A 12,856-nucleotide genomic window follows, 5' to 3' on the forward strand; every position below is an offset into this window, starting at 1 on the left:
AAACATTACTGTTATTCGTATTGTATGAATATTCGAATCGATATGTATGAAGTTATTGAAAATAAACGCCATTCAATTGCAACGGAAAATTAAGTTATCTTTTTTATTTTTATTTTTCTTTTTTAATTCTTGTTCAAAAAGTACACTAAATCAATTTATTACGTGCCACTTAAAGTGATAATAAAGTGATACTCTAGAATTATGAGTTATTGGACATTTTGAAAAAGTGTTCTCATAAGGGCAGATAAATAATAACAAATTGTCGAGCCACGTGTGAATGCTTTTTTATTTTACTTTTTCCTTCATCTTTAATAGTTTTTTATTCAGAGTAGAACAAATACTGATTGTGCAGTGATTAAAATGTTTGATGTATCCATGAATATGAAACAGGTCCTTGGAGCATTTATACACGATGAAGAAATAAAATAATTTATGTTTAAATTATCGATTCGCACTCCAATAAGAAATAACATAATAAATCTAAATCCCAGCATTTGTAGCAAATGAATATCTATTTTCTATCTATACTTGTAGCAAATACGACGAAATAAGGAGGAAATAATTATTTATAATGAAGTCATTGAAATACGATTTGTGTGATTTTCCATCTAAACTGCGCCAGAATAATACTACTTGTTTTTTTTTAGCTTATCTCACTTTCAAGGAATTCAATCTTAGATCGATCGTGGCGATTTTGAGATCTTCAATGTTTCTTCGGTTACCTTTCAAAAAAATTGCATTGCAACATTTTTCTCGGTAGACCTTCGAGCAATAGATTTTTCAATGTTTATTGTATGCGTTTTACTCTTCGATTTTGTTTCATTTTGTTTTTCAACAAGCATTGGAGATCTTTCGATTTGGTATCTGCTAATAATTTATTTAGCACATCGAAACGGACGAATTTGTTTTTCATCAGCGTGATCATCACTCACGTCCATATCACTCCATTAATACAGGTCCATTTTACGTCACTCGTGCCGACCATTTTTTCTCTTCCGTCACTCATATTGCTCAATTGATTTGACACAGTGCTTGGAATTTATACTTTCTTTGAAAACCTCGAACGAGCATTTCAGCAGTACCAGCCAGACCACGAATATCCATATCAGTCCCCAAATTCTCCGAGTACTCTTCTCCGCTTTTTTTTGGGTGTCGAAGCGTCATAAGTCTGGAAACCTGTAGAAAAGAATGCGTTTTTATGAAAATGGTAGGAAATACTAAAAATGCATGAATCCTAAAAATTTATGATTCGTTTCAACGAAAAAAAAGCGATATCAACTCTGTAACTCTTTTTGTCGTTAGAGCGTCCGTACGAAGATAAAAAGTCTTACGAGCGCATGAATCTTTTAATGTAGAACGACGAAAAGAATCATTCGCTGTGAAATTCAATGAGCAAAAAATTTACAATCCCACAAATAGGTACTATTATTTTTTTTTGTATTTTTTTCATTTTCATAACTTTTCAATACCATTATAGAAAATAATAATTTCGCATCGAAAAATTCTCGGTAAAATCAAATTAATTGAAGTTTAATGAAAACTAAGCAGTAAATGGACATTCAGCTATATGTTATCTTACCTCATTGGATCTTCAAAGTAATCCAAGGGCACTTGAAAGAGTTCCGAATTTATGTCATTTCTAAATGCAAATTCTTGAAAGGTTATTTTGGCGGTGACCGTAGGCAAAATGGGAATGTCGATCTTGACGGGGAATCCTGGCGGTAGTTTCATGAGAACGAACTGTCGAAGTTTACTGAAGTGTTTGAACGGTGCGGTCACTTCCAAAACATTTAGAAGCATGTCCACAGTCAATGGGAAATCCATACTCATCGCCACTGTCGCTTTGACAGATTTACTACTTTCCTTGTATACAAGATTTCGACCTAAGAGCGGACTTTCTCCTGCCGGAGCTTCCAAATATTCTTCCCATGATATGTGAGCATCAGGGGGAGGATTTAAGGAAACTCTCCTCATCGGAGGCTATGGGGTAAGGACGAAATATCAATTAGTTTTTTAGATTAAAATTTGATTGAAAAATCAAATTGATGAAGCTTAAAAAAACAATTGAACGATAAATTATTCACAAACCTCGCCATTAGCGAATCCTTGCGAATTTCCTTTAGTTAATGACTCCATAATTGCTTTATTTTTTTGCAGATCTTCTTCGCTCAAATGTTCCCGCCGTTTTCTGCTTTCCAATACCATCCCGTTTATTTGGTAAAAATCAGCGTTGAAGGGTCCAACCATTTCCTATATTTGGAAAATGAAAAATTCATTTACTTGAAATATTATTGGCGAAATTGAATCTCGACAGGATGTCAAATATTTCAAATATAATACCAATTTGTGCTATGAGTCTCGTGAATCATAAATCACTAAGTACGTCGAATGAAATTAATCTATTGCTTTTCAAAATCTCGTGTATAGACAGATCAATATTTTCAATATTTTTTTTCAACTTTGTGCTGATATTATAATCGCAACAAACTATTCTCAGAGTATAAATTTGAACAGAAATGACCAGACCTTCATAAAAACTCAATAATTAAAAAAATAGATAATACTTTAATAAATTCTAACCTTCTTATCTTCTCTAAAGATCCACCCACTTTGGGCTCGAGAAAATGTTATACCCTTAGTTGACATTTGAGCTGCCATGATATCACTGGACATAAGAATATCGACTTCATCTTCAATCTCCAGTTCAGTCTCCTAGAATAAATAGCAACTCAACTTGATTAAAATCGAAGGAGAACTATGCTTCGACCCGTTTAAATTCAATTAAAAAATTCGACTCGATATAAATTTTGAGACGCATCATTGAAGGAAAGATCAATAAATGCACACTCAGACCAAATTACTCACTTCGTATCGAACCCTTTGAAAGAGTTTGGCCTTATTATCAAGAACGGTAAGCGATTTACTAGGCTTTTGGTCTCCATTGAAAATGAAAGATATGTCACCTCTTTCCCATCGCATATCGTTAAAATCGACGAGTGTTGTATCCATCCTTATGGACGCACCGCTTTTATGGATTTTACATATGTCCGATGGAAGGATTCTAGATACGAGAGGAACTTTGACAAACAAAAAACAGAAAAAATATTACCATGGAAATAATGATAACACCGTAATTTACTTCTTCAATTATTGAATCACTCGAATTACCCCAACTCTGGAAATCCCATTTGAGTTCCATATAAAAATCGCCCATTTGACGTAACGCAGATACTAAATTTGGTCTCCTTTCTTCCATTTGTTCTCTTGCTTGTTGTTTCAATTTTTTCACTAATAATAAAACTGTAAAGTAATCATAGTACAATGCATATAATTGATATTGAAGAAATTCAATCAACCAAATGTTAATCTGACAAATGTTTATATGTAACTCACTAGTTGGCCTGTGACCGTAACTTATAGCTTCGGCCAATGGGCTCCAGCCTGCAAGATTTTTCACCTTTACAGGTGCTCCATGCGCCAGCAACAGTTCAATACATCCTGCAAATGACAATTATCAACTCTTGTATAATCCAAACACATTCAAGTTGGAAGTAGAAAAATGAAAAAACAACTTTAAATAAAATTGAAATGCAATGTCAATGAAATAAGTATAAAGCTTAAGAAATTAAGACCAACAACATTTGTATTGTAACAAAAAATCACTATAAACAAAGTCAAATCACATAACATACCTTTCCTCCCCAACATTACAGCAAGATGTAACGGTGTATTTCCTGCAACAGATGAACAAAAAATATATGCAGCGAAAAATTGTAATAAAAATGTGTTGAAAAATAGTTTGTTCGTGGAACAATTTGATGATACTAATATAAATTGAAAATTCTAAACAAAATGACAGATGAAATCGAATTATTGAATAAATCAAATTAAATGAATCCAGTTGAGCGAATAATACAAAATAAATTGAGTTAACTCAAGGTTACTACCATTTGGTCATTTTGACCCAGGCCAAAGACATTCAATATTGTATAATTTCTTTAGTTAAGCGTTGTTCAGTTGTTTAATCAACAAAAATGTATCAACAAATAACAATTTCTTGGAAACCTGTGAGAAACAAAAGTTGCTTGGGTCTCCAGGACCTTAGTACCAACAAGTGCTCAAAAAAAAAAAGAAGTTCAGAGCAGTCAAAATTTTCAAAATTCAAATGTTCTTTACCCACCGTGTTTATCTTTTTCACTAATATCGTGATTCTTTAGGATGGCAATGAGTGTTTTGATATCACCGTGGAATACACATTTATGCAGTGGATATTTTGAACTCTGTGTACTTTGCGCCATATTTCTGACTATAATTTGAGATTCTATATCAATATATCATCATTTAGGTCATTATTGTGATATTTTCTACTGCTCCCTAAGGCATTGGTTGCAGTGCTGACGTTGTATCATTTATTGTGTCCTCCATTTTTTTATTTATTTCAACATCAAACTTCTTTCCATTCCGTCCTTTACATTTTTAAATTAGATCTCTCTCAATTGATTTGTAGATTTCATCTACTTTCATGTTTCATATGGAACTGAATCGATGAAAAGTTCTTGCAGCCAGTCTGAAAAGATTCCCTATACATTAGAAAATATTGATTTAAAAAAATTTTTTTTTCCAACCTTAAAAGTAAATACTTCATGATTATTTTTTCCAATTTGAACTTCAGATATCCCAATATCATGTGTATCAAGTAAAATTGTCATGATTTTCATAATTATCCCAAAAATACTGTTTGAACTGAAAAAGGGTGAAATAAGAACAAGTTTATAGTCCATAGTTGAATCAATGGTTTAGTCTTAGTTCAATATTTTTCAATTTTTCAGACAAAACAAAGAAAGAGAATACAATAAAACTGTTTAACACATTTCAATCTTCTATGAAATATTGCACAACTTGCCTTCAAATCGGGACTTTATTAATCACCTTGCAACTACGGCTACACTGACATCTGTTTCAAATGATCCAAGTAATCATTTACTTTATTTTTTCTTTGTTATTTGCTCGTGACTCATGTTTTAATTCATACACATCGTGACTATGTCAATTATAAGTTTTATTTATTTAGTTTCACAATGGGATTCTCACGATGTGCATACAACACGATGCAATGTTTATTTTAATGAACACAAAACATCGACAGCATAACGCAAGTTCTTTGTTGCCAAAACGGAGGGTTATTTGCCACGTGTTACAAGCGTATTAGTGTTGAAAGTAGTTATCTGATAACCTATTTTCAACTACATTCGCGGCATTGTTTGTTGAATATCTCTGACGTTTGGTTACGTACCCCAATCAGCCTGCGTTCTACAATTTCCCTGCGATCTTGCACGAACTGACGATTCTTCTGATGACCGGTGACAATTCAGATGCTGCACGAATTTTATTACTTTCGCCTGTTTATATTATCACATATGCTGCATGTGTTTAATAAACAATAATTTCACACACACTCTTCCATTCGATTGTTGTGTTTGCGGATCTACACGTAAACAAAAGCATGGACACTAGTTATTCTCGTAATGATATACTCATACTGATTTTATTACAAGCTTTCACTGTAGAATAATATTGCTCCCTGACATGAAATAAAGGTTGCCATCACCCCTATCAATTTCATCACCGAAAATCAACGTTTTGATATTTTTTTAAACGAAATTTTATATTTCCGAATTAATTACAACGATGTCGAATGTTCATTTGTGAAAGATAAAAAAAAAAATATGTCCATGAAGTTAACCGAGTTTGGGTTCAGATGATCTTGCTTGGAACAATAAATCTATAAATCCCCTATGCCATAAAAATGAAATACTAGACCTCAAGTAACTTTCTCCGAAAAGACTTGCAGTGACATCTATACATGTCAATATGAAAATGCTTCGTATTTGATCTCGCATGATAATTGGATTAAACCGTATATCATGTGTGCAAGAACCAACGGCAGAATGAATCGAATGAATTTGCTCATTTGAAAAAATGACTATTTAGGAATACAAAATAGAACGTCTGTAAGATACTGCTGACAGGTATGCAGTTGATTTATAAACTAATAAAATTTTCTGATAAAATTCTGAGAAAGGAAAATTTCAAGGTACTTCCGAAAAAGTAGAAAAGAATTAGTTTTATTGTTATTCTTCATTCCCGTTTTATAAAACAAAAAAGAATTTTATACATTCACACATAAATATACTGGATTTTATTTTTATTTTTACACTAATTAAATTTAATGAGCCAGTCTCTTATAGTCAATTTTATCAAGCTGTACAAGAGGTCTGAGTTGTTCAGCGAATATTCTCATATCTTCGGCAATAGCATCTTGGCCGCTAGGAGCTAGAACGCTCAGTTCAACCAAATAACTTTGTGAAATAGCTTCTACGCTCTCAGGCAATTTGCCTGGAATCATTTTGAAGATTTTTGAAACAGTAACTTTCATTCTTCCTTTACGAAACATGTAACCTCTAACAATGTACTCAAAGTCAAGTCTACAGCCCAACTCTGTAAGAAATTCAACAACAGTATTGCTGGTTGCGATGTCTATACTCGTTCGAACGATGGTTGGCCGTGTTTTGTCACCCAACTCTGGTTGTCCTATGTAGCGCAATTGCCAAGGCATGTCCTGGCAATCGAGAGCTCGTCTCACTCGCAACAATAATGGTTGTTCAGGTGGCGGAGCTCTAGATTTCAATTACATAAAAAAATTCCTTTATTCATCAATTCCAAGGAATTTTAAAAATGTGAGCAATTTTTTTTTTACCTTCTTATGCTAAAGCACATCTCATGGTCGTGAAAAGTCTCAGGTCCGCTATCGACGTTATCACACAATCCTCGTAATCGGTGCAACAATATTTCTACTGCACTGTCCAACACAGAGCCTTGCAAAAGATATTCTTGATTTGGAATTATATTTGAATTCACTGCAGCTCCCAAACTGTCCATCGCACTTATTGAAGACGTCATTTTCAATTGAGACTGTAAGGAGATTTCGTTTGCCCATAAAGTGAAAAATTCGCGATGCGGTCGTTGTTTATTGTTATTTAAGGCTGGTCGGTGCCGAAACAAGGTGCCGAAATGCTTTAAACAAACTCTGAATGCTCTGAACTTAAATATATGGATTCACCTAGGTGATAAACTTTGTACAATAATTAGGATTTCATTGAAGGAACTTAGTAGTTGCTCTAGCCGTTATGGATGCTGCGGTCGTTTTCTAACATGCCCGCTTTTTTTTCTTCTGCTCGGTCGGTCGCTTCCGTGTTTAAACCTAATACCGTAAACTCGAAATTCAATTTGTTTCATGTTGTTTTGTAGTTTCAACATCGGATGAATTGTTGTATAGATTAACGTTGAAAACATGGGCATCAAACAATAAATATTTTTTTAAAAAGATGACTATTTTATAGTTGAATTATTATGTTACTTCATTCATTCAAAAATCGAAAATGGATAGTTGACTACAAAAGATTCGAAAAAGAAATTGAATTGGGATTCTTTTTTTGTATCTACTGAAATAACTTTCGAAAATAGAAAACTTATCTGTAAAAAGAAATCAGCTTGGCCGCTACAATGGAGGTGGGGATAAAACATTTTTTCTTCCATATACGCCACCACAGCAGCCAACAGCGCAGCCCTGGCTCTCTGGCAAAAAAGTGGTGAAGTGGCATCTGGCATCGCACTCAAGAGACATCATGGCACATAACCTCAAAAGTATTTGTCACTGAGCAATATTTTTCAAATGAGCTGGATAAATCATTTTCGTACTCGAAACATTGTTTCTTTATTATAGTCGAGGTAATTGAAATCAAAACTACGAACATGAACAAAACAGAAAAACTTTTGGCCGCTAGAAAAAAGGTAACGTAACCGTTGACTTTCTTTTTCCCTTTCGATTCTACGATGAAATATGTTGATGCGAAACTATGATTGTTCAATCATTATTTTGCTGTTTGTAGCAGGAAAATTTAGTATAATCACTAGTTCTCGTATATTTCTTACGTTTTATTTATTTGAATATCAAAATCGTATTCGGAACAATAATTCCGAGTTATATTTTCCAATGTTCATGTAAAAAGATTGACTGTAGTAGAAAATTGGGAAATAGATAAATATTGCTTTGACCTAAATGATTGAAGATTTATTCAGCCTATGGCATTGTTGATGTTTGATAATTGAAGTCTGCTGTCAGAGTCATGGATCTCTGGTATCTAAATCTTCAGCCCTACTGTTCAAAGTGAAATGTTCAAAGCATAATTAACATATTATTTTCTGTAACTTCAACTTTCTGTCAAACAACAGTTCTTTTTCTTGATATGTACTTAAGCATGTTAATAATCATTGCTCTCCAGCCCTCTTTAACTAAAATGTATGAATTGAATGGTTGTGCGTAAACTTATATGAACAATATATAAAAATTTTGTTAACATTAGATTCCCTGTTTTTTTGCAGCTAAAACAATTCCAACAAAACAAAAATCACAGTCCTGATAATTTGACACAGCAAAAGGATGTGACCAAGAATGTTCCAGCCAAGGTAAACATATTTCACAGATGTAGACTATTTGTATAAAAAATTCTAGTATTAGAAAAAAAAATTTACTGACTTTACTTGACTAGTATTCTTTCATACTGCTAGAAAAATTTCATAAAATTATTGGTTTGAAAATAAATTATATTGCTAAATGTGCATGATACTGGAATAAGAAAAATTATTCTAGTTTTATTGTCCTGTGGTTGAAAAATTTTCTTAAAATTACTTAATATATTCATATTCATATTCTTAATATATTCATATTTATCTTCAGTCCTCACCTAGGAGAGAAGAATCTCCATCAAACACAGATTTTGATTCCACAAATAATCCAAGAGAATTATTTGGAATAGACCAAGAAACAGCAAAAAAATGTGGAGCTCCAGAAGAATCCAGATCAGTAGAAAAATCATTCGAAAGAGAAAACCGTCTGGAAAGTAATGGAAACAGTGATAAAATAGAAAATCCACAGACAATTCATAATCCAGTTCAAGGGTCATTCAATCAAGCTCTGTCTTCTTCATCTGCGTCTCCTTCTCCGCCCCAATTAATCCGTTATGCTGATCATGAAATCAACATTACTCCATTGTCGCAAACAGAACAACTGGCACAAATGGCATCTGCTGCAACGGATGCACCGATCGAAGGGCCAGAAAGTTTTTTAACAATGCCTCAGAGACCCAATCAGGAATATATGAACGAAATGGTATCGTCTTGTGTTCAAGAGCATAAACAGTTGATAAAGGATCTCGAAGTCGAAGTGAATCAGTACAAAAATCGCGTTTTCGAACTCGAAGCAATGTTATCTTCAAAAGACAGGGATTTCGAGACAAAATTGGAAAGTGAACTGAACCAATTGAACTCACAGCTACAGGTTCATGCTCAGACAACAGAAATTCTAGTAGCTGAAAAAGCGGAATTAACTTCAGCGATCGAGCAGTATCGATCAGTAGCCCAGAAAAAAATTGGGGAGATTGAGGAATTAAATGATTGTTTAAAAACATCGCAAGCTAGAGTTTCCGAATTGGAGAAAGAACTTTCACATACGAAAAACATCGTGGACGATACTCGAAAAATGTATCAACAATTGCATTTTGATTACGCGGAGCTTGATAAAAGATACAACGATTTGCGAAAGTCCAAGGAAGACGACGAGCTCGAAGCTTCGGAATTGAGACAAGAACTAGGCCTGAAAAATGTTGAAAATTTGAGACTGCAGCGTGAACTCGAGGAAAAAAATACTTTGTTATCATTGAACGAATTGAAGATACAACAGTTGTCGAACACATCTCAAGATGTTCAAGCCCTTGATGGTCAGCGTCAAGCTCTCGCTATTTTGGAACAACAATTGGCTCAGTCTCGCGAAGATTTAGCAACAGTAACTCGTGAGAAGGACGAAGCTTCCAAACAGTACGAGAGTTACATTCGACAATTGGATTCATCATACAAAAACAGTCTCAAAGAGCTTGAAGAATCACGTGAAAAGATTGAAGCTTTGAAACAACGAGAAGCCAGTTACGTTCAAAGATTGTCCGATCTCGAGCAGAGTCTCCAGCGTGAAAAACAAACAGTTGAGAAATTATTACCGGCTCAAGCCCTTGATGAGCGTATTGATCATTTAACAAAAAGTCTCGATGCGTTGAGCTTGGAACATGCGAATCTTCAAACAACTCTCAACGAAAGAGATACAGAGATCGAAGCCCTTAAACGCGATTTAGAGGAGGCGCGAGAGAACACAGAAGACAGCGTGGATAAGTTGAAGCTCGTAAGTGCTCTAGAAAGTGAAAAGCTCGGTGCATCAAGAGCAGTGTCACAAAATCAACAGCTCAAACTTCAGTTGAACGAGATGCACGATGCTTTCGTAACTTTGAGCAATTCCAAATTAGATCTGACAGAGCAACTTCAGGCAGAACGTACCATTGGGAAAAAGCTTAATGCGCAATTGAACAAAGTAGAAGACGAGGTCGACGCCCTGAAAGAACAATTGCGACTGAAGACTGTTGCACTTGAAGAATTGGAAAGTGAAAAACTACAAACCGCACAGATTGCCGATCAAATGCATCACTATCAAGCGCAATCTCAGCAAGCTAGAACTTTGCAACAAGAGTTACAAAATTCTTTCGGCTGCATCGAAATCCTTCGCCGAGAGAATCAAAACTTAACCTCACAAATGAACGCGCTCAGGGAACTCGATGCCGGTGAGAATCTTTTATCGAATGGTGATAGTCTAGAGAAGAAAATCGATGATGAAACACATGAAAAAAGCTTGGTCGACTCGTCGTTTAACGTTTCAGCTGGTGGCATGATCTCGGATCCGTTGAAGAAGCTTGAGATTCGATTCAAGGAGACGATGGAACGCGTGGCAGAGTTGACTGAGGAGAAACAGCGATTGGAACATCTGGTGCTACAACTCCAAGGTGAAACGGAAACGATCGGAGAGTACATCACGTTGTACCAAAAACAACGAAGCATTCTTCAGAAAAAAGCTGAAGAACGAGAAACAATGTTCAAGCAATTAGTCGATCAGCGGAATCATCAGCAAGAACAATTGCATCAGCTGAAAGTCCTTGTTGCGCAGCTTATCAATGGGAAACCTTCGAATCCGATAGTGGAAAATGAAACCGCTTCATCCTCAATCATTGAATTCCAAAACGAACACCAGGAACAACCGTCTCCCAACCCCCAGATTACTATGTCTCAGAATAATCCTGAAAGAACTGAATTAGTCCTTAAAGATAAAACGACATCGAAAATTCTCGATTTACTTTCAGAAATCAAAGATTGCAAAGATTCCTGTTTCGTCGAACCCAATTTTCACCCCTGTCCGTGGTGCTCCGGAAAACTTATCACAGTTTAGGGAATGTTACTAAAATGAAATGTATATATTAGTCATATGTATATTCAACCTGAAGGAAATGGTCAAAACCTTTGTTTTTTTCAAGTTACTTTAGTTTATTATTATGCCTTTTATTGTAAACAGTGTATATACCAAGTGGCAACGGAATACTAAAATTCTTTATTGTTTACCAAACCTAATATATAAACACAAATATTTTTGTGCGATATCGCTTCTTTTACTTTGTACCGCGTACGGTAAATACAAGTTTATAAAATTTTGCAAAATAAACGTTGTGATTATTTTGGAAAAAAAATATTGAATTATTGAACTTATACGAAAACTTGAATTTTTTTGTTTGAAAATTCTACAACAAAGAGCAGAATAGCTTTCACATTTTTAGATGATTTTATAAAATAAAACATGATTTGGTGAGTCACATCAGTTGATTAAAAATATCATCTCGGTTGCAATGGGATTATAGGATTTCGAAGTAACGGAAATATTATAATCGGCATATCAACTCGTATTTTAAGTGACTTCGCATTTTCAGGTTTAAAATGCGATTGTATTTTAAGAAAAAATTTGACAAAAAAAGCTCGTTGAACACCTTTACATACGAATATACGAAAGATTTTGTTTTTATTTGAAATACTGCATTTTAAAAATTATTTCAAAGGGGCTTTGTTTCTTGCGTTAATATTTTCAGATACGTTTGAGCTGCCAGATGGTGCCTATATTTTATCTGAGAAATAGCTTGATATAAATCAAAATGCCAGTCACTGGATAAAATGCGAATAAACGAATACATTCTCTGTGAATATTGCTTTCAAGTGTATACACAATATTATTGTAAAATATAAAAAGCAAAAATCTATAAAAGAAGAAAAGAAAAAAAATATGGGGAAAAGTCTATTTTTCTTCCCTTCAAACACTATTGTTTCGGGTGATCAAAAATTGAGTCTAAATTCCGCAAAAAATGTTGAAGTATAAGCCTCATAATCATTACAGAAACCAATCAGAAAAGTTTTCTACTATTGATTCTCAGTACAGTTATTCTATATCACAGTTGTTTTGCATACTTGGAGAGTTTGCGATCATGGAGTGAAATAACCAAAATAAGGCACAGGCTCTCTAAGTATGAGAGAATGACTGTACTTGTCTCACTTTTTAACAGCGTTTCTGCTGCTTTTTTACGAATAACTTTTTGTAGTCGTCCCGAATTAGTTGGGAAAAACTTGTTTTTCGAACAGTCTTTGGTGGAGCCGATTTTTAAAGGGGTTGTTTTATTAGGGGTCACGCATGACGTATTGACTTTTTCAAAATGAATAGAGTTGACTTTGATGTCCTTTTGTGAAATATCCACTATTATTAGCATTAGAAATTTTCAATATATCATTTTGAATATTGTAGCAAAACGTGTGCGAATTCACGAATGTCTATCTAAGTATTCCAGTCTGGAAGAATTTAAAAAAAAGTATGAACAAGATTTAAGAA

The 12,856-nt window shown here is 34.2% G+C and overlaps 3 protein-coding genes across 7 annotated transcripts; 1 reads left to right on the forward strand and 2 right to left on the reverse strand.

Annotated features, from left to right (window-relative positions):
• Positions 1-268: 268 nt before the first annotated feature.
• Positions 269-5,744, reverse strand: LOC122411059 (ankyrin repeat domain-containing protein 13C). 4 transcript variants are annotated; one of them, XM_043419579.1, is made up of 11 exons: positions 5,587-5,742; positions 5,294-5,485; positions 4,181-4,567; positions 3,693-3,734; positions 3,394-3,498; positions 3,169-3,300; positions 2,866-3,077; positions 2,581-2,712; positions 2,089-2,250; positions 1,580-1,980; positions 269-1,176 (listed from the first exon to the last, which is right to left on the reverse strand). In XM_043419579.1, exons 3-11 carry the CDS (start codon positions 4,296-4,298, stop codon positions 1,161-1,163), a joined length of 1,320 nt encoding a protein of 439 aa, XP_043275514.1. In that variant the 5' UTR covers positions 4,299-4,567; positions 5,294-5,485; positions 5,587-5,742; the 3' UTR covers positions 269-1,160. The 4 variants fall into 4 exon arrangements, with proteins under 4 accessions (XP_043275514.1, XP_043275512.1, XP_043275513.1 ...); XM_043419577.1 differs by having other exon boundaries at positions 5,294-5,744; XM_043419578.1 differs by having other exon boundaries at positions 4,181-4,580; positions 5,294-5,744.
• A 365-nt stretch (positions 5,745-6,109) lies between these two features.
• Positions 6,110-7,126, reverse strand: MED18 (mediator complex subunit 18). The gene is made up of 2 exons (XM_043419592.1): positions 6,758-7,126; positions 6,110-6,677 (listed from the first exon to the last, which is right to left on the reverse strand). The coding sequence occupies exons 1-2, from the start codon at positions 6,958-6,960 to the stop codon at positions 6,227-6,229; spliced, it is 654 nt and encodes a 217-aa protein (XP_043275527.1). The 5' UTR covers positions 6,961-7,126; the 3' UTR covers positions 6,110-6,226.
• Positions 7,127-7,592: 466 nt separating this feature from the next.
• Positions 7,593-11,675, forward strand: LOC122411057 (Golgi matrix protein 130 kD). 2 transcript variants are annotated; one of them, XM_043419574.1, is made up of 4 exons: positions 7,611-7,851; positions 8,443-8,526; positions 8,798-10,721; positions 10,818-11,675. In XM_043419574.1, the coding sequence occupies exons 1-4, from the start codon at positions 7,813-7,815 to the stop codon at positions 11,378-11,380; spliced, it is 2,610 nt and encodes an 869-aa protein (XP_043275509.1). In that variant the 5' UTR covers positions 7,611-7,812; the 3' UTR covers positions 11,381-11,675. The 2 variants fall into 2 exon arrangements, with proteins under 2 accessions (XP_043275508.1, XP_043275509.1); XM_043419573.1 differs by having other exon boundaries at positions 7,593-7,851; positions 8,798-11,675.
• Positions 11,676-12,856: the final 1,181 nt, after the last annotated feature.

Source organism: Venturia canescens, chromosome 5 (genome assembly GCF_019457755.1).
Source record: "Venturia canescens isolate UGA chromosome 5, ASM1945775v1, whole genome shotgun sequence".
NCBI classification, from domain to species: Eukaryota; Metazoa; Arthropoda; class Insecta; order Hymenoptera; family Ichneumonidae; genus Venturia; species Venturia canescens.

Coding starts and splice junctions, on each gene's coding strand:
- LOC122411059 (XM_043419577.1), bottom strand. CDS start 4,298: ATGGCGCAAAGTACACAGAGTTCAAAATATCCACTGCATAAATGTGTA. Junction 3,499..3,692: donor TGTAATGTTGGGGAGGAAAG/GTATGTTATGTG, acceptor TGTCATTTGCAG/GATGTATTGAACTGTTGCTG. Junction 3,078..3,168: donor ATGGGATTTCCAGAGTTGGG/GTAATTCGAGTG, acceptor TGTTTGTCAAAG/TTCCTCTCGTATCTAGAATC.
- MED18 (XM_043419592.1), bottom strand. CDS start 6,960: ATGACGTCTTCAATAAGTGCGATGGACAGTTTGGGAGCTGCAGTGAAT. Junction 6,678..6,757: donor ATGTGCTTTAGCATAAGAAG/GTAAAAAAAAAA, acceptor ATTGAAATCTAG/AGCTCCGCCACCTGAACAAC.
- LOC122411057 (XM_043419573.1), top strand. CDS start 7,813: ATGAACAAAACAGAAAAACTTTTGGCCGCTAGAAAAAAG. Junction 7,852..8,442: donor TTTTGGCCGCTAGAAAAAAG/GTAACGTAACCG, acceptor GTTTTTTTGCAG/CTAAAACAATTCCAACAAAA. Junction 8,527..8,797: donor CCAAGAATGTTCCAGCCAAG/GTAAACATATTT, acceptor ATTTATCTTCAG/TCCTCACCTAGGAGAGAAGA.